The sequence below is a fragment of the Helianthus annuus genome, chromosome 11 (genome assembly GCF_002127325.2).
Source record: "Helianthus annuus cultivar XRQ/B chromosome 11, HanXRQr2.0-SUNRISE, whole genome shotgun sequence".
NCBI classification, from domain to species: Eukaryota; Viridiplantae; Streptophyta; class Magnoliopsida; order Asterales; family Asteraceae; genus Helianthus; species Helianthus annuus.
In genome coordinates, this window is record NC_035443.2 from 182,869,420 (window position 1) to 182,890,974 (window position 21,555).

General features: G+C 39.6%; 1 protein-coding gene and 1 long non-coding RNA gene across 3 annotated transcripts; one reads left to right on the forward strand and one right to left on the reverse strand.

Annotated features, from left to right (window-relative positions):
• The first annotated feature begins 270 nt into the window (after positions 1 to 270).
• LOC110891396 lies at positions 271 to 3,825 on the forward strand. Of its 2 annotated transcripts, none has more exons than XR_002565297.2 (7): positions 271 to 621; positions 1,507 to 1,601; positions 2,142 to 2,240; positions 2,353 to 2,508; positions 2,610 to 2,687; positions 3,073 to 3,299; positions 3,462 to 3,825. It is a non-coding gene; the product is annotated as an uncharacterized LOC110891396 (long non-coding RNA). The 2 variants fall into 2 exon arrangements; XR_002565298.2 differs by having other exon boundaries at positions 1,527 to 1,601.
• Positions 3,826 to 13,653: 9,828 nt separating this feature from the next.
• Positions 13,654 to 17,271, reverse strand: LOC110888951. The gene is made up of 2 exons (XM_022136444.1): positions 14,457 to 17,271; positions 13,654 to 14,282 (listed from the first exon to the last, which is right to left on the reverse strand). The coding sequence occupies exons 1-2, from the start codon at positions 17,269 to 17,271 to the stop codon at positions 13,654 to 13,656; spliced, it is 3,444 nt and encodes a 1,147-aa protein (XP_021992136.1).
• Positions 17,272 to 21,555: the final 4,284 nt, after the last annotated feature.

Here is a 21,555-nt window from a genome sequence, read left to right on the forward strand (position 1 = left end):
CTAATCCAGATGTTTTCTTCTATTGAGCACACCACAAAGTTGAAATTTGTTGTCAACGTCCTGATAAATAGTATTTGAGTTATAACTTATAAGTATTTACTTGGTGATTTGGGAAGTAAATACCTTTATACCTGTTTATTTTGTACAATTATACCATACTATTTATAAAAAAATAAATTATATGTTCAATAACTTATAAATTATAACTCAAATACTATTTATCTTTGAGTTTTTAATATAACTTGTTTAAACGCAGTGTAACACTACAAGAAATTAGGGCAATAGTGGCGACCTTATTAGTGGCGACTTCTAAAAGGTCGCCGCTAAAGGTGTTGATCCGCATCATGACTAAATGAAGCACCGTCAGCCGTTGATGAATGTTCGGATCGGACGACTAGGGTTTTAAAAGCAATTTCATTTTCACAAGCGGGAGAATTTCCCACCACTTTCCTGTACTTTTCTCCCCCAAATCCATTTTTATCTCTCTCTTTTCAGCCTAAATTCCCATCGTTGCTCTCTTTCCAGCCCTAAATTTCCCCCTTCAAAGTTCCGGCGTGAAGGTGGTTTCCGGCGTGAATGTGGGTTTTAGGGTGAAACTGGTTTGCGGCTTGTTTACAACAGGTAAGTAACTGAATCCTTATGCTTGTGTCCTTTCATTTTAGTGATATGCTTAAACCCTAATTTAAATTGATACTTGGTGCTCTGCACATCTTTGATTTAAATCAATTTTGTTCAGTTTTCCTCTTTGACTGGAATCAATATCTACACACATATAATAAAGATATAAGGTACTTCAGAAGTTAGGATTTTGGGTATTGAGGAATAGATAGTTTGATTTGTAAAATGAACTGTGGGGTATAAGTGAACAATGAGGCTGCAATGTGGGATTGGGGAATGTGTAGTATAGTATGTATAAGCATGTATGTTTGTAGGTAGGCCCGACAATCCTGACCCAATTGTATAAATTTGGGTTGAAATGGACTCTGTGTAAAAATATATGGATTGTTTTGGGTTAGTCATAATTCTTAGGGGGGGTAAGGATGATAGAAGACTTTGTTGTGATGGTTTGTTTTTGCTGTTTTTGTTACATGATTTTAGTGTTTATGGTTGAGTTTAGGATGATAGAAGACTTTGTTGTGATGTTTATTAATTGTATATATAGGTTTGGGGATAAGTTTGGTAAAATAGGCAGCAGATTATGTATGAAAGCTTCCTTTTCATGGTTATAGTATGTGTTATATTGCTAGTTAATAGTTTCAGAAAATTGAGTTTAAGTTCCTATTTGAATACCTTGAATTAAGAGTTTTGTTAAACTATGAAGTACAGAATAATGACAAGCTGGTGATTTTTTTTTATGTATTGATCACTTAATGTGGACATGCTACATGTCTTTCATCTTTATTCTATGAATAATTTGGGCTTGATAAATTCTGTAACAGGTTTATGCTTTGTATGTACTCATTTCAGCTTGTATGTTCACTTACTTTTGATGTTGGTGTATGACAGCTCAATTTCCGTGGGTACAGATATGTATGACAGGATGGCCGACCAAAAAAGAGCGGGGTTTTTACTCTTTGTTCGTAACCTAACACAGCACTACGGTATGCTGCTTCGTCTCCTCATCTGCCAATCTGAAATCCGTTTTGGTTAACCCATGAACCCGTTTAGGTTAACGGGTCGGGTTCGGGTTAACCCGGTCGGGTTGACGGGTTGACCCATTTAACACATTTATATTGTATTAATTTTTTACAATATATTTTATGTCATAATTTAAATAGAGTGTATTTTATGTCATAATTATAACTTAAAAAGAGAAACTAACATGAGATTTTATAATTTAAATATAATTGAGTTATATACATTAGTGTTTTTAAGTAAATTTTAATTTTAATATATTAGTTTCATAAAAAAATAAAAAAATTCGGGTTGAACGTGTCATGTTCGAGTCAACCCACGAAACTTCGGGTCGTGTTTGGGTTAATATGTATGATATGATTTTCGGGTTCGGGTCGGGTTGAACCCACCAACCCGCAAACATGGACACTAGAGGTGTTCATTACAAATTCGGACAATATATATGTGGCTGCTGATTAGCACTTTTTAGTTCTTTCTTGTGATATTTGTTAGTTTTCTGCGTGTAGTGGCGCGTTTTGATTTTTACATGGGGTGATGCTGAGTTTCATCAGGAGACATTGCAAAACCTAAAAACTGCTATCAAGAAAACAAAGAAGTTGTGCTCTGTAAGTTTCATTACTAGTTAGCCCATTGAAAAAAACAATATGTGTTTAGAAGTATGCGTCATGTAAAAGGTTGAACAAAGGGGAACAATAAATGTGTGTTTTATATCATCAGGTTATGTTAGATACAACTGGTCCTGAGCTCCTGGTTGTTAACAAAGGTAATCATCCTATACCCCTTGAAGCAGATTCCTTTGTTGTTTTAACACCCGATCAAGAGAAAGAAGCAACTTCAGATTTATTGCCAGTTAACTTTGGTGGTTTAGCAAAGGTGATAGTTTATTATGTGTCGTTATATTTGGTTATTGCTAGGTCCTATGCGCTCGTGTCATCCACTCTGATTTAATTTGAAGAATATTTTGGTGTTTGTAGACTGTAAAGCTCGGTGACACCATCTTTCTTGGACAATACTTGTTTACAGGAAGTGAGGCTACGTCTGTTTGGCCGGAGGTAAGTTGACAGTAAAAAAATCGTTATGTTTATGTACAAATCATTACTAGAAACTTACTCCATACCATTAAATACATGTTTGACCTCCTTTACAAAATCGAAGATTTCTTGTTTTGCCGGCTCTTGTGTATGTATCTCTAACCACCAATAAGAAAACAGTTGACTTTTGATAGTCAAAAGACTAGTTTTCATTTATGAAGTAGATGTGTAATGTAAAATGTCTGTTTGCATATCAAGATTATTTGTGGAATGGGATGGGTAAGAGGACGTTTGGATTTGTGTTCTATAAATTTACAGAATTTGCATAACGCTCAAATGATTGTCTGTATCATTTCTATTACCAAAACCGTTTTATCTCAAATGATTGTCTGTATCATTATTTCAGGTCTGGTCGAATATATGTTGTTGACACACAAAAGGATCCACAGGCCCCACCTTCCATAAGGTGGTTGAGCCCGCTGACATCATAAGCCAAACAGGGCTCACATATCCCCACACCGCTCATTGTCTTGCTTCTGGTGACATAATGGTCTCCTGCCTTGGAGACAAAGATGGAAAAGCGGAAGGAAATGGCTTCCTACTTCTTGATTCAGATTTCAATGTGAAAGGAAGGTAACTAAGTGTAACATTTTTATTATATCCATTATAAATAAAACATTGTCTAACTGACATGTTCATTAGTAAGTGAGCCTTAACCGTGGTATTTGTTAATACATTCTGCTATGATATGAAATTATACATAATAATATATTGCAAAATTTGCTTATATTTTAGGTGCGAGAAACCTGGGCATAGTCCATTGTTTGGATATGATTATTGGTACCAACCTCGACATAAAACCATGATTAATACATCATGGGGAGCTCCAGCTGCTTTTACACACGGATTCAACCTTCACATGTTTCAGACGGTTTATATGGTCGTCATTTGCATGTGTACAGCTGGCCCGAGGGCGAACATGTTTCAGACGTCATTTGCATGTGTACAGCTGGCCCGAGGGCGAACATGTTTCAGACGGTTTATATGGTCGTCATTTGCATGTGTACAGCTGGCCCGAGGGCGAACATGTTTCAGACGGTTTATATTGTCGTCTTTTATGTACTTTTATGTGTAATATGTATACATCAATGGTTTGGTATTTATTCGGGAAAATTGGATATAGCAGTAAAATTGATTTTTTTTTTTTACTTTTTTTTCTGGCTTTTAGTGGCGACAAATGTCGTCGCTAAAGATAAAAAATGTCGTCGCTAAAAGTGAAACACCTTTAGCGGCGACATCATTAGCGGCGACAAATAACCATTAGCGACGGACCATTAGCGGCGACCTGTCGCCGCTAATACTTTTAGCGGCGACATGTGGGACTTTTAGCGGCGACAATTGTCGTCGCTAAAGCTCTGTTTTTCTGTAGTGTAAACTAAATCTTTATTAAAACTTTAATAAGGATTAAAGTTTAAAGTTTTAACTTATATAAGGGGACTCGGGGTGGTGGTCTTTTACCCCGTGACGATTGTATATCACGCGTGAAACAATCCCAAACACCATCGCCACTCAATTGTATCACGCGTGAAGAATGGAAGAAGGTGAGGAATGTGAGGGTTTATTGTTGGGTGTTGTGAGTGATGAGCATTTCCATTAAAATCCATCACCAATGGTGGAATAAAGCTCGATGACGTGGCGAAACTTGATTGTAAGTTGTGAGTGAGTGATGACCACCCCTACCCCTAATACGGGAACTTTTTGTCAAAATATATCTCATAACTTATGAATCCTTAATGACAACGACTTTTTAGAAATATATATATATAGAGAGAGAGTAGGGTTCGCACGGAAAGTGTGTTTTTCCTAGAAAGTCTAGGAAGCGATCTGGTCCATCCGATTGGTGTGTTTAAGGGTTGAGATTAAATCAATGGGCAATCTTGTAATATTTGAGTTTAATTAATTGATTGTTTTAAATGAGTAGGGGCAATTTTGTCAATGGCCGTGTTTTAAATCAATTAGATAACCGCCCAGTTCCTAAATTCAAGCGATTTTCCATCTCTCTCTCTCTCTCTCTCTCCAAACCCATCTTGGAAACCTCAATCCCTACCAAAAATAACTACAATCATGGAAGAAGATAACTTTAGAAACGATGGAGAGCACCGGATCAAATTAAAACACTTCTCCAATCTCTACCATCTCCGAGTTCATCATCACCATTCAAATATTGTTCTTATCATCTCCGTTTTCTTGACGATGTGTTTTAACAGCAAGCAAATTAATACAGTTGTGTTTTAGCAGCAAGCAGATTCATACAGTTGTGGTTTAGCATCCATATTCATACAGATGTGTTTTAACAGCAAGCAGATTCATACAGTTGTGTTTTAGCATTCAGTTTCATACAAATGTGTTTTAACAGCAAGCAGATTCATACTGTTGTGTTTTAGCATTCAGATTCATAAAGATGTGTTTTAACAGCAAACAGATTCATACAGTTGTGTTTTAACAGCAAGCAGATTCATACATATGTGTTTTAACAGCAAGCAGATTCATATTGTTGTGTTTTAGCATTCAGATTCATACAGTTGTGTTTTAGCATCCATATTCATACAGATGTGTTTTAACAGCAAGCAGATTCATACAATTATGTTTTAGCATTCAGTTTCATACAGATGTGTTTTAACAGCAAACAGATTCATACAGTTGTGTTTTAACAGCAAGCAGATTCATACAGATGTGTTTTAACAGCAAGCAGATTCATACTGTTGTGTTTTAGCATTCAGATTCATACAGATGTGTTTTAACAGCAAACAGATTCATACAGTTGTGTTTTAACAGCAAGCAGATTCATACATATGTGTTTTAACAGCAAGCAGATTCATACTGTTGTGTTTTAGCATTCAGATTCATACAGTTGTGTTTTAGCATCCAGATTCATACAGATGTGTTTTAACAGCAAGCAGATTCATACAGTTGTGTTTTAGCATTCAGATTCATACAGTTGTGTTTTAACAGCAAACAGATTCATACAGTTGTGTTTTAACAGCAAGCAGATTCATACACTTGTGTTTTAGCATTCAGATTCATACAGTTGTGTTTTAACAGCAATCAGATTCATACAGTTGTGTTTTAACAGCAATCAGATTCATACCCTGTGTTTTACCATCTTTATATTGTGGGATCTATAAAAAAATTGACTTTAGCCCTGTAAACTATTAAAACACAGCCCCAAGAACATGCTGATAAATTCCAGTAATCTTCTGAACAATGGAATATGCGATGTAATGTGACATGGAATTTTAGTTAATGAACACATTAACTTCCAGATTTGAATTCGAAGATAATAAAAACTCCTAAAATCATAGAATTTTAGTTAATGAAGATACATTCCAAAAATAAAATTAAAATGTGAAATTACATGATAGCCCTTCTACTTAAAATCCCTCAATGACACATGTCCAATTCTTATTCCTTCCTAGACTTTCTAGGAAAAATAGACTTTCCACCCAACTCCTACTCTATATATATATATAGGGTCGGGATTTGGAGAAAACGGTAGAAAGTGTGAGAACGCTTATCGATCGTCCGATTAAAACAATCTATGGACTAGATTGGCGCGGTGACATTTTTGTAAATAACAACAATTTTCTTACGTGGACGCGCATCATTAAGGGTAAAAGCGTCTTTACACCTCTATACCAAAACACCATAATGATGGATAAAACGCCAATACGGAACAAATCACATCGCTATATAAACAAAAAACATCCAAGACATAAAAACACATCCCCCAGAACCTGAAACTCCATATTTTCTACTATATACCATTCAACTTACAAACGCCAAAATTCCCAAAACATCAAACACAACTACTCAAAAACGCCATATTTTCTACTATATACCTTTCATCTTAGAAAACGCCAAAAAGATTCCAAAAGATCGACGGTTCTTTCAGATACACTATTTCCTCAGTAAAACGCCAAAAATGCCAAAAATCGTTTATTGTATATTCAATATTGTTCTACACGAAGTTTCGGAAAACGCATTCTTTCCTGAGGTGCTGCGACTCAAATAACATTTTGCTGAATGAGATGGACAAAACTTCAAGAAAAAGATACTGGGGTTAGACTTATGTCAGTTTTTGTGTTTTGTTATTGATGAATATTATAATTGCAAGAATTAGACGAATGACACTGATGAGTGGTTTGAAGATACATATTCAAAAAAAAAACTCATGTCATATTGCCTTTCCAAACGGCCAAAAAAACACAAGCATGACAAAGCCAAACCGCCAGTGAAACTGTTTCAAAGAAGAAAGAGACTGACGACAGTGAAGATTTGAAAGATGAAGTGTTTCTATTTTTATTTTTTTAATTTTCTTTTTCTGTTGTTTGTTATGTATTTTTCAACTTAGAATAAAAAAATAATATTATATTCATAAAACACCAAAAGTCTTAATTATTGGGAAACGCCATAATGAAGTAAAACGCCAAAAACTCCCAACCTATAATAAAAGTAATTTAGAGAAGAATTATTAAAAGCTAAAAATGGAAACAAACGCCAAAAACTACTTAAAGCCATTAAAAAACGCCAAACTTGGAAGATGGAATGTCTAAGACCATAAAAACTCATAAAAACCTGAACAAAACCAGTAAAAATACACACAGTAACTGAAAAGACCGCTACTTTATTAATGTCATTTATTATAAATAAAAATACCGCCTAAACTACGCGCTAAAAACATCCTATAAGAGAGACGTATCTGCACAATCAACTGAACACACCACCAAAAAAAAAATAAACGCCATCTTTCCAACACTTTAAACGCCAAAAAAGATACTTAAAAAAGCCAGAGATGCGGAACGTCGTTTCTTCTTTATTGAGTATTGTTCTGCATGAAGTCTCACTGAATGGATTCTAATCTGAGGTGGGTATATCTATAAGCTTTTGCTGAATGATTTGGACAAAATTTCATGAAAAAACGAAGAAAAAAAAAGACTTTTACCCCTTAATGAAGACGGGCATTATGTAGGAAAAAAGGATCTACATAAGGTATTCAAAAACAGGTTCAAAACGCCAAAAATGTTAAAGCAGAGGAGGATGATGACAGTGAAGATTTGGAAGAGAAATTAGATTATAATTTGTATTTTTTTTTCAGTTTCTTTTGTTTGTTATCTAATTCTCTGATTTTATTATCTAATTCTCGACTAAAATTTTTTTAATATAAAACGCCAAAAACAGCAAAACGACTGATAGTGTGAAAACTGAGAGAACGGATGCTAGCAAAGCACAATGTTCCTCTAAAACGCCAAAAAACGCCAAACAAGGTATTAATGAAAAATCAACACTAATTCACCGATGAAATTGAACGAAAACAGTAATTGCTAAACAATAAAATGAAGAAACGGTAACATTATTACCAAACATTTATTAAATTAAGAGTTAATTGCTCGGATGGTCCCTGTGGTTTCACGTTTTTTCACGTTTAGTCCCCACCTTTTGAAAATAGCAGGTATGCTCCCTATGGTTTGTCATTTTGTTACTCGGATAGTCCCTGAGTAAATGTCAGTTAGTTTGGAAATAGCAGGTATGCTCCCTATGGTTTGTCATTTTGTTACTCGGATAGTCCCCAGAGTAAATATTTGGGGACCATCTGAGTAACAAAATGACAAATCATAGGGAGCATACATGTTATTTTCAAAAGGTGAGGACTAAACATGAAAAAACGTGAAACCACAGGGACCATCCGGGCAATTAACTCTTAAATTAAATGCCAATACATGGATAAGTGAATTTATTTATCTTTTCAAAACGCCATAAATTGTCGGTCAAATTATAGCCCTCTATCCTACTTTGATATAATAAACATCAAGAAAATTACTGATGTTTTTTACATCATAGACAGACATCCTCATTTAAAAAAAACAATAAAAACGCCAAAACATAATTAAGACGCGAAAAATATTAACTGTGATCCTGATCTACAAACAATAAAACGCGGCGAATTTATTAAACGCCAAAAAAATGGAAACGGGATGTGACACGCGTTTAAAAAAAGAAATATGAAAGGACAAAAAAGCCCCTCCGACCTTTTCTAGGCCGCGTGACATGTGTTAGGCCAGGAAGCGTTCTCACCGTTCTCACACTTTTGAGCATTTTCTCCTGATCCCGTTCATATATATATATATATATATATATATATATATATACACACACACACCTAGGTAGGTTGTTGTAGATGTAAATTAATCTGAAAAACGAGCGCTCCAGGATGATCAACATGCAAAACGGGTTCAAACTGATTGAAATAGGTTGGGTTAAATGAGTCATTGTAAAAACAAACATCAATTTGATTTGTACCAAAACGGGTTTAACCTGGCTATATGGGTTTACCTCACTGGTGATTATTTTGAAAAAAAAAACCTATAAAAATGGATTAACATGATATGCTTGTGTTTATGACCAATACAAGAATGGAACACCTTTAGCGCCGGTATTGCTTACATTTGTCGCCGCTATTGGCCTGTTGTCGCCGCTAAAGGTCGATGTCGCCGCTATTGGTCTTAGACTTTTAGCGACGACATGTGGCCGCTAAAGGGTCTTCTGAGATACTCATGGCCGGTAAAGGTATAAGGCAATAGCGCAAACAACCAGTTTTAATACAACAGCTGTATATACATGCACCCAGCCAGTTTTACGGCCGAAAAACAGAACCTGCCTAATTCAAACAATGCAAACATACACCATGAACATATACTAAAGGTAATATAATTACAAACTACGTTTTAGTCCTACATTATAATCCTACAACGTTTAATTAAAACATACATTAAAAACAACAAGTCACTCATCGGAATCATTATCTAATAAGTCATCAGAATCGTAGTCGTTTGACTTTCCTTTTCCTTTTCCTTGTGAAGCAAGATAGTTGTTAAGTTGGTTCAAAAAGGACGGGGTTTGGAACAAGCTGTTAACAAAATCCTACAATAATAGATATCAAAACGTATATTAGTATATTAATTAACGCTACCAACATATATTTAACAAGGAAACATGCGTTCATTTGTCATTTTATAAGTTGCGTAGTTTACCTCAGAAAAGGGTTCTTGCGTCCGAGCTTGCGAAGACGACATGTTCGAGGACGTGTTGGAAGAAGGTTTAGGCCCCATCCCCCGGTACCATCCTTGCCGCTCTCCCAACGCTTCCTGATACGGGGCAATTGGTGGACCATCACCGCTCCATTCATTTGCGGCTTGTTGTAAGTTCCGTTGTATTTTACAAAGATGATTAAATATATATATATATATGTATATATATATATATATTTGTTATAGAAAATTATACTTAAAAGAAATACTTACGTAATTTTGTTCAACCACTGGATCAACCCAATTCCCTTGATTATCTGTGTGGGTTTAGCATACGTATGTACCCAATCCATATCCTGTTTAACATTAAACTTAGATTAGACATTAGATAAACAAAAGCTTACACACACGCACACATACATAAAACATTATACACATACATAAAACATTACATTTTTATAGGCGGTGCTACCGTACGACGACGTTCCCCCGCGGTATGGGAATTGTTGTTTCTCGCGTACTTGTTTGTTGGCCTCGCTTCTTTTAATTATTTTTCATCCCGGAAACCTTCGATGGTTCTCAACCAGTTATCATAGGGCATATCCGCGGGATGGTATGCCCTTGCCCTCTCAATATCATTCTAACCTCCCTTGCTCTTAAATAATTTTTTAGCATCGTGTTTGCGGTCAGAGTACCGCTTCATAAGCACACTCCTAATACCACCCATCAAGTTTTCCGCCTCTAAATCACGTTCCACTTCATCAAAATTGAAATTTTCCTACGAATTAAATAAAAAATTTAAAATATTATATATAAATTAGATTTAACGATGGCTGCAAAATCGCCGTAAACGGGCCTTTAAACGGCTGCAAACTCAGCCGCAAACGGTAGCGATTTCGCAGCCCTTTAACGACGTGTTTGCAGCCGTTTAAATGCCCGTTTACGGCTGCAAATGCGTCATTAAACGGCAGCGAATTCGCAGCCGTTTAACGGCACATTTGCAGCCGTAAACGGGCCTTTAAACGACTGCAAACACAACCGCAAACGACAGCGATTTCGCAGCCCTTTAACGGCGCGTTTGCAGGCGTTTAAAGGCCCGTTTACGGCTGCAAATGCACCTTTAAACGGTAGCGAATTCGCAGCCGTTTAACGACACATTTCCAGCCGTAAACGGACCTTTAAACGGCTGCAAACGCATCCGCAAACGACAGCGATTTCGCAGCCCTTTAACGGCGCGTTTGCAGCCGTTTAAAGGCCCGTTTACGGCTGCGATTTCGCACATGTATGGTAACGACGCATTTTCATGTGCTTAAATATTTGATAAAATTTTATGCATATAACTTATTTACCCGTAAGTGGTTCATGAGGGCATCCTTATGCGATTGTGAAACGTTATCCCATCCAATTTTATCAAACGGGATGGTCCGCCACATATACAGGCCGGCCTCCCTTGAAAACAAATCTCTTGATTTACCAACGGGGATATACGTGACCTGTCTGTCAAACGTAAGCGATACCCCCCCCCCCCGCTTTTACCAGACGTCGTAGTTTCTCATTTTTGGCTTTCCCCCTAACCCTCTTCGGGGGAACCGCTGCAATTAAAACAAAAATAATTAATAACAACATTTATAATATATAAAATATAAGGACTACAAAATAATTTAGTAAAAGACTTACCGTCAGTCTCAGGCATGCCACTAAAATGACCACCAGGAGGCGGTGGGTCACCAGCGCCGTCACCCCATGTCCCCATGGGGCCACATCCGCAATCAGATATGTGAATATAAGCAATATCGAAAACTGAAGAAACACTAGATAAATGGTCGGAACCGAAATATCTAGGGGGTTTGAATCCGCATAAAAGGGTTAGCTCTCTCTCGGTTGATTCAGTTGCTGCCGAACTTCTTCTCCGGTGATTCTGCAAAAAAGAGCACCGTTAGCCTCGCCAAGGGAAGAAGAGGGTTCTCTCCTTGACCCGACTCCGGTGTGAGAATAAGTATTGGTAATGGAGAAGAGAAAGTATTTGAGAAGTGAGTGTGATCTGAGTTTATACCTGGACAGTTCTCGTATTTATAACCGGGAGTTTGGGAGGGAAAACCTGTTATTGAAAAGATGACGGAAGATGCTAACGCCGTAGCGGTTATATTTTCTTCCGGTAAGTTATTTGATCCCACGTTAAGTTGCCTCGATCCGATATGAATGCACACGGATCGTGGTTTGATCTATGGCTGGGGGATTGCCACGTGGAAAGTGATTAAGTGGAGATCATTCTCCAATTGCATGCTTTCCTTGTGGTTTCAGGGATGCCTGTGGTAATGACACGTGTCCAGACGGTTGTAACCATCTGGGTGGTGCACGATCATATTCTTTCTAGAGGATTACTGCTGTAATCTAGTGTGACATCTTACTGTGTGGACACAGATGTATAAATCCCAAGTCTGGGCAAAATAATATCCAAGTTTGGATATTTGGGCAGAAGTATTGATCTTCAGGATTTTAATCCTTTGCTAATGGAAGAAGGCGCAAGGATTTTATGCTTTCCTTTGGGCGCGCGACTATAAATTGTTGATTACTTTCTCCCTTTTGTAAGACCAATGCGCGGCCGCGCAAGGTTAAAAGGTTGAAAGGCCAGTTTGTGGTATGGTCTCAAATCCTTTTTATGAGGTTTTTGGGACCTTACCCCTTCAAGTCCCCCCAGTCTAGTGTTGTACTTATGCAAATAAGTGGAGCATTGGACTTATGAGAGGGAAATGCTTTTTGGCCGCGAGACGTAAGAAATCTTCTCTTGGAAGCTTTATTTTGTTGGAAAAGGGAAAAAACGTGACTTTGTAATCATGCTTTGACATGTAATGACGTCAACTGGCAGTAAGAGTGGGTATTTTTCTCTTTGGTCTTGAGATTTGTAGTGGCGCTTGTCAGACTTCATTAATGAGGAAATGACCCTGGTTCCTGTAGCGCCGTTTGGATGTGATGTAATTCTGACAGTTAATGATGGGTAGGTTTCTCCTTTCTCGAGGTTGAGTTCTCTTTATATATATGTATTTTCGAGATACCTTGTCTCCTAGTTGATTCTTATCAAAAAAGATGAAACGTTCTTACCATACTCGTCTCTTGCTGGATGTTTTTAGGGTGTATGAAGCTGCTGAAGGTCTTATACTTATTTCTTGTTCACCGCACTCACTACTATTCCGGTAAAGAATCTGGTAAAACCTGTTTCTCCGGTGGTTGTTGATTCTGACTGCAAGGCTCTTCAGCATACGGATGTTACTGCTGGTGCTAGTATTGTGTTGGATGTCGATGGGTTGATGGCTCGGTTCCCGATGCTTCAAAAAGGAGAATGCCGGTTAGTGTATCAACGCCGGAAAATTCGTCGGAGTGAGCAGGTGTCTGTTGTTGATGATGATTCCGATGCTGGTTAGGTGTTTAACCTTAGGACCAGTTTTCGTCTTTTGTTAATGCTTTTTGTAAGTTTTTGGTACTGGACAATTTTTTGAAGATCATTGCTATGATCTTGTTAAGTGTTGATGTTACACTTTTTTGATGATGTATACTGTGATATACTTCTACTCCCGTAGGGTTTAATTCTTGTATGTGTGGATTACAATATGTTGCATGTGTATAATTACTTTTGGATAGGTAAGGCGAATGAGGGATGGTATTGTGCTCATGTGTGAACGTTTGTCTAAAAGGCACAACAGCTTGCCTGTTTTAGACTGTTCATGAGGTGTACAATGTTTGACCATATTGTTTTCACGTGAACCAAAGAAATTACATGCAATTTGTAATAAACAGTGATATAAGTAAAAATGATGTTTTCATTGATAAGAGCGCAAGGCTTGTGATACAAGACATAATAAAGAAATACATTGCCTGTATGTTCTTTCCGCTTTTGTAGACTTGGTTCATATGTAACACCTGCGCAACTGTTGTGCGTTCCAGGTGCGGGGGACTAGGGTCCCATCGATCTTTTTTAGGGTATATGCCCCCTTGCCTAGGTCCTCGTTAATGACGTATGGTCCTTCCCATCTTGGCGCTAATTTGCCGGGCTTTTCAGCGTTTGAGGCCTCATTGTCGCGCAAGACAAAATCGCCGGGGATGAAGGTGCAAACACGCACGCGCGCATTGTAATATTTTTCGAGCTTGGATTTGTACCTTGCTTCCGTTATGGCGGCGTTCTCACGCCTCTCTTCCAGAAGATCCAAATCCATTCTTCGCTCTTGTTCATTGTTCTGTTTTTCCATGGCTATCATGCGCGGTGACGGTAAACCTATCTCAGCTGGAATGACGGCCTCAGACCCATAGACTAGACTGAACGGAGTTTCGCCGGTGCTAGTCTTTGGCATTGTTCGATGCACCCAGAGGATGCTGGGAAGTTCGTCAACCCACCCTCTGCGCGCTGTCCCAAGTCGCGCTTTTATGCCGTCAACGATTTGTTTGTTTACGCTTTCTACCTGACCGTTCGCTTGAGGATGCGCAACGGAGGCAAAGTTGTGCTCGATCTTCATTTCTTTGAACCATTTTTGAAGATCTTCTGTGGCGAAGTTTGTACCATTGTCGGAAATAATGCGCAATGGTAATCCATATATGCAAATGATATGTTCCCATATAAATTTGCGGATTACCATTGCTGTTGTTGAGGCCAAAGCTTTAGCTTCCACCCATTTTGTGAAGTAATCCACCGCGACGATGATGAATTTTACTGCACCCGGCGCGTCAGGAAATGGGCCAACAAGATCGATGCCCCACTGTTGGAATGGCCAGGCGGAAGTAACGGGAATTAGCGGATTTTTGGGTCGGAATGTCTTTGGTGCGTGGCGTTGACATGCCTCGCATCTTCTTAATAGATCAACTGCGTCCATGTGCATTCCTGACCAGTAGTATCCGGCACTCATTATTTTTGCCACGACCATGCGCGGTCCCGCGTGTATCCCGCATAATCCCTCGTGGATTTCTCTGACTAGGTATTGGGCGTCTGTTTTATCAACACAGCGTAGTGATGGGCCCATGAATGATTTTCGATAAAGGACGCCATCCGCCATCTCGTAATTTATTGCTTTGTGTTGTATTTTTCGAGCTTCTGCCTTTCCTTCCGGAAGTTTTCCGTGTTGAAGGTACAAGATGATTGGAGACATCCAGGATGAATCTCCCATTTCTATGACGCTTACTTGCTTGAGATGAATGGAAGGGTTGGATAATACCTCTATGCGTACCTCCTTTGGTAAGTGCTTAAAGCTGGTAGCAGCTAACTTGCTTAGCGCGTCAGCGTGCTTGTTCTCGCTTCTGTTTATGTGATTAACTTTGAATGTTTGAAATTGGCTGATTAACATCCGCGCTTGTTCAAGGTACAACGCCATAGCTTCCCCTTTCGCATCATAACGACCGTTAACTTGTTCGGCTACTAGCTTTGAGTCAACGTTGGCTTCAAGGTTTCTTGCCCCCATTTTGAGTGCTAGACGGAGACCTGCTAAAAATGCTTTGTATTCTGCTTCATTGCTGGTACTTTGGAAATCTAAGCGTATGGCATATGTAAGTTCGTGATTATCCGGACTGACTAATCGGAGGCCTGCTCCTGCTCCATCATCATTGGAAGCACCATCTGTGTGTAAGGTCCAGACTCTGTCGTCGAAAACAGGTGTTGGGTTCTGGATTGCCTCACATTCTTGTATTTTATCGATGGGAACTTCAGTGGCAAAGTCTGCTAGAACTTGCCCTTTGATTGCTGGTCTTGGTCTGTAAAAAATGTTGTAGCCTCCCAGCTCAATGGCCCATTTAACTAATCTTCCCGCCACATCAGGTTTTGACAAGATTTGGCCTAAATGATAATTCGTGAGAACTGTGATGACATGGCTTGAGAAGTACCTGCGCAAGCGTCTGGATGCGTGTATTAGTGTTAGAACCAATTTTTCTATCATTGAGTAACGAGTTTCGGGGCCAGTGAGCATTTTGCTGATATAGTAGATTGGAGTCTGGATATTTTCCCGTTCTACCATTAATACTGCGCCTACCGCTACTTCCGCGGCTGACAGATATAAGATTAACGGTTCTTTTTCTTTTGGCGCGGTCAGTGTTGGCAGCTGAATTAAACATTCTTTCATTTGCTTGAATGCTGCTTCTGCTTCAGGCGTCCATTGAAAAGGAGTTTTCTTTCCGCAGTTTCGCAGCGTACTGATAAATGGATAAGATTTTGCCGCATGATTAGCCAAAAATCTGTTCAGAGCTGCTAATCGTCCAGCGAGCCTTTGCATTTCTTTGACTGTTGCAGGTGATGGCATTAGCTGGATGGCCTGCACTTTTTCTGGATTAACCTTAAAGCCGTCTCTTGTAACTATGAAACCCAAAAATTTTCCTTCTTCCATGCCGAAGGAGCATTTTGTCGGGTTAAGTTTTAAGTTCACGCTACGTAAGGAATCGAACGTGCGCTGGATATTGTTGAGCATTGTCTCCTCTTCATGGCTCATGATGACGAGGTCATCCATGTATACTTCGACAGTTTTGCCAGTATCCCCGCTAAAGACTGTGTCCATTAGGCGTTGATAAGTTGCGTCTGCGTTGCGCAAGCCAAACGGCATTTTCGTGTAGCAGTAGATGCCTTTATCTGTGCGGAACGCGGTTTTGTCTTCGTCTTCTTTTTTCATCTGGACCTGGTGATAACCCTTATAACAGTCGAGAAAGCATTTCCATCTGAATGATGTTAGAGAGTCGACTTTTTTGTCTATCTCTGGGAGCGCGTAGCAATCTTTGGGGCATGCTTTGTTTAGGTCCTTGAAGTCGACACATATTCTCCACCCGCCGCTATGTTTTTGTACCATCACTGGGTTGGCAACCCATGTATGGTATTTCACTTCGCGCAAGATTCCCGCATTGAGTAACTCTGTCACTTGCTCGTCCATTGCTTTTGCTTTTTCTTCACTGAAGCTGCGCCTCCCCTGAGCAACAGGTTCTACTGATGGTTTGATGTTTAGACAATGTTGCGCGATGTCGCGTGGAACTCCAGTCATGTCTGCTGGGCACCAGGCAAATATATCTTTGTTGGTAGACAACAACTCTTTCAGTTGTATGCGTGTTGCTGGTGAAATGGCTTGTCCTAGCAGAATGGTCTGCTCTGGGTATTCGTTGTTCAGAACCCATTTCTCTGGTTCGTTTGCTGCCGAAGATTTGACTACCTTTGCTGGTGGTTCATCGTCCACGGACATGACTTCTTTGCTTGAATAGAGAATTGCAACTCCGATTTCTGTCGGAAATCCACAAGCAGCATGTGGAATGGAAGTGATCATGCTGAATTCTCTTTGTGACCTTCTCCGGAGCAAAACATCATGACGTGATGTTGCTGGCATGACCATGAAATTGACTGTAACTGTTCGTGAATGTTTGCCATCTGATAAAGTCACCGGGAAAGCGATTTGCCCTAATGGGAATACAGCTTCATTACAGAATCCGGTGAGGGGAAAATCGACCGGTTCAAAACTTGCTTTATCTTCTGAATCGAGCTGTTTAAAGCACTGTTCGTATATGATGTCCATCGAGCTTCCTGGATCTATGAACATATAGTCCGTTCGGTAATGACCGAAAATACCAGTGATAATCACTGGTCGTTATTCCTGAGGGCCCCCAGGAACAACAGGGAACACGACTTGCTGTTCTCTCCAATGTTGATCATAGTTTCGTTTATTTGGTCTTCGTGACGGACCTCCTTGAACCATGTGTATTTGTTTCTGGTAACTGCTATCTCTGGATTGGCTGGGTTGGATGTCCCCCCAACGTGGTGTTGGTGGGTCCAATTCTGTAGTATTGATTTCTCTTCCAGATCTGATGTTTGGGAAATCAGATCTGGCGATTTGCATAACGATTGTGTCTAAAGCAGCTTGGCATCTGTTAACCCAATGTTCTGGGGATCCTTCTATTTGGAAATTGTTTCCGACTTTTGGTCGAGGACCAGGTTGCCGGTGAGAAGACGAATTTTCTGCCATGTGCAAGAACAGAAAAATGGAATGAACTGAATCGAAACGAGGTAGAAACTAGAAAAACTGAGAAAACGGTGGGCGCCAATGAAGAAACACTAGATAAATGGTCGGAACCGAAATATCTAGGGGGTTTGAATCCGCATAAAAGGGTTAGCTCTCTCTCGGTTGATTCAGTTGCTGCCGAACTTCTTCTCCGATGATTCTGCAAAAAAGAGCATCGTTAGCCTCGCCAAGGGGAGAAGAGGGTTCTCTCCTTGACCCGACTCCGGTGTGAGAATAAGTATTGGTAATGGAGAAGAGAAAGTATTTGAGAAGTGAGTGTGATCTGAGTTTATACGTGGACAGTTCTCGTATTTATAACCGGGAGTTTGGGAGGGAAAACCTGTTATTGAAAAGATGATGGAAGATGCTAACGCTGTAGCGGTTATATTTTCTTCCGTTAAGTTCTTTGATCCCACGTTAAGTTGCCTCGATCCGATGTGAATGCACACGGATCGTGGTTTGATCTATGGCTGGGGGATTACCACGTGGAAAGTGATTAAGTGGAGATCATTCTCCAATTGCATGCTTTCGTTGTGGTTTCAGGGATGCCTGTGGTAATGACACTTGTCCAGACGGTTGTAACCGTCTGGGTGGTGCACGATCATATTCTTTCTAGAGGATTACTGCTGTAATCTAGTGTGACACCTTACTGTGTGGACACAGATGTATAAATCCCAAGTCTGGGCAAGATAATATCCAAGTTTGGATATTTGGGCAGAAGTATTGATCTTCAGGATTTTAATCCTTTGCTAATGGAAGAAGGCGCAAGGATTTTATGCTTTCCTTTGGGCGCGCGACTATAAATTGTTGATTACTTTCTCCCTTTTGTAAGACCAATGCGCGGCCGCGCAAGGTTAATAGGTTGAAAGGCCAGTTTGTGGTATGGTCTCAAATCCTTTTTATGAGGTTTTTGGGACCTTACCCCTTCAAAAACATAATCCCTAAAAAGTTACAAATGTTACAGCATGTGTATCTAATAGAAATTAAGGGAAAGTACAACAAGTGTAACTCAAATTCAAATAAATATTTCAAACAAGTGTTTATCAAATACAAATTAATATAAATTACAATAACTTTTCTTTTAGTCAGACTCCACATAATCGGGATCGTCCTCATCACAATCAGCCTTGACCTCATCACAATCAGTCTCGACCTCAAACACTTCATCGACGGTAGCCGTTGGGGGATCAACTTCAATTGAAGGTCACCCGCAGTAACATGAGAAGATCCAATTTGAAAGTATTAGGTCAAGTCAATGACAAGTGGACAGTCAGATGAAGAGTTGTTGTCGACAATGTCAATATCTTCTAAGCCTTTGTCAACATTTTGAACCTTATTGACGCGGTCATCACTTAATGGCCGATCCCAAATTTTTCGATGATTAACATAGTTCTTTAGTTTTTGACATAGTTCTTTAGTTTTTTCATGTACCTTTCAAATGGATACATCCATCTAAAAGCTACTGGACCTCCCGCAATCGCTTCATCAGGTAAATGCATAAGTAAATGACCCATAATGTCAAAAAACGTAGGTGGATAGATCATCTCTAACTTGCATAAGATGGTAACAATGTCATCCTTTGCTTTCTTCATATCATCCACCGATAGTGTTCTAGAGCAAAGTTGCTTAAAGAACATACAAAGGTCTACTATTGGTGTAGATGTATCTTTAGTCAAAAGCCCTCTAACCCCAATCGGTATCAAACGTTGCATGAGGATATGACAGTCATGAGATTTCAACCCGGTAATGTTAGCATTGTTATCTGTCACCCTCTTACTGATATTAGATCCTAACCCATCTGGTAGTTTAACATTTTTTATAAACTGACAAAAAAGTTTTCGATCATCGGACTTGAATGAGTACTTTAGGTGGGGACTAAAGAACTTGCCACCCGATTGTTTCAGCTATTGTGTCGGCTGAATGTTTAGTTTTTCCAAGTCGGGCCGCGCATTTGGCGTGTCTTTGCTCTTATCGATTATTAGAAGAGTACCAAGCAAGCTGTCGCACACATTTTTCTCTATATGCATTACATCTAAGTTATGTTTCAGCTGCAGAGAAGACCAATACTCAAGTTCAAAAAATATGCTTCGTTTGGACCAGTTCAACTCGAAATCTGACCGGGTTATCCTCCCACCTCCAAAAGCTGGATGCTTGCCTGGTAGATGATTAATTAAATGACCGAGTTGAGCTTCTATGTCAGCTGGGCTAAACTGTCTAACAGGGTCTCGTGTCTCGGGTCTCTCGTTAAAGTCGAGACTTGTTCTCCAAGGATGGTTGGCATCTAAGAACCGGCAATGACCAACATAAGCACATTTACCAGTTACACGTATGGAAGGAGTGTCTTGGTTACAAGTTGGGCATGACATGTCCGCTCCAACCTGATGGAATACTACGGGCTGGAAAGTCATTTATGGTCCATAACAGCGCCGCCTTCATTGTGAAGTATGTGTTTGTTGTTGTGTCTTTAGTACGTATACCTGACTGCCACAATTGCTTAAGCTCATCCACTAACGGTCTAAGAAAAATGTCCATGTCTTTCCCAGGTGATTTAGGGCCAGGAATTAAAAAGGTCAACATGAATGTGGACTCTCGCATGCATAGCCAGGGAGGCAGATTGTATGTGGTGAGTATAACCGGCCACGTGCTATGAGTTGAGGATCCACTACAGTTGTTAAAGGGATTAAAACCTTCAGCTGCAAGCCCAAAGCGAACATTTCGTGGCTCCATCACGAAGTTTGGGTACTTTTTATCAAAGTCTTGCCATGAAGATCCATCAACTGGATGACGCATAGTCTCATCTTCCGATCGTCCGGTACTATGCCATATCATATCTTTTGCTGTGTGCCTTGAACAATACAAACGTCGTAGTCTAGGCGTCAAAGGAAAGTATCGTAACACCTTACGAGCCACCTTCGTGCCTTTTATGTCTTTATCGACCCATCGACTCTCATTACAAACGAGACAATTTTGTAAGGACTCGTTTTCTTTCCAAAAGAGAGCACAATCATTTGTGCACACATCTATCATCTCATATGCCAAACCAATCTTCCTTTACCAGGTCTTCAAATCATCAACAACACCGCTACTATCTCCATTCGAGTTCTCTTGGTTTAGGTACGTATCTGCAGGTCCCTGTTTCGCGGAGGATTACGAACCTAAACCTTGTTATACAAACCTACTAGCGAGTGCGGAATCCAAGCTAGCAAGCAAACCGAGTTAGTAGCAAGTAGAGAAACAAACACACAAAGATTCACCGATTAACACAACTTGTATTAATGCAATGAGGGTTCGGTTACAAGCTCAATGTTTACAGAAGTGTTCTATAAACTCTCTAAGTGTGTGAGTGAGTTCTGGGCAGAATGCTCTCTAAGCTTCTATCTCTCGGGTGTGTGAAAATGGCAGAACTCCAGAACTAACTCACACTCAACACATGCATGGGTATATATACCCAGCTCAGCATGTCTGCTCGAAGGATTCGACAGATGGTCCGAAGGATCATCTGTCGACCACATGTTACACGAAAGATCAGCATGGACCTCGAAGGATCATCCTTCGAGGTCTAATGGTCGAACCATGGTCGAACCATATCTTTCGATCACCTCGAAGGATCAGGTGTATCCTTCGAGGCTATCCTTCGATCAGAACATCTTTCAACTGTTGTCCAAGTCACACCGGAGGATGGTTAACTTGGTCAACTTACAATACAAATCAGGACATCGTTTATATCAGACCGAATACAGACAAAGTACAGACACAAGTGCACCAACAAACTCCCCCTTGAAGGATGGACCCATCGAAGGA

Coding starts and splice junctions, on each gene's coding strand:
- LOC110888951 (XM_022136444.1), bottom strand. CDS start 17,271: ATGGACATCATATACGAACAGTGCTTTAAACAGCTCGATTCAGAAGAT. Junction 14,283..14,456: donor CCCATTTCCTGACGCGCCGG/GTGCAGTAAAAT, acceptor ACTTCGCCACAG/AAGATCTTCAAAAATGGTTC.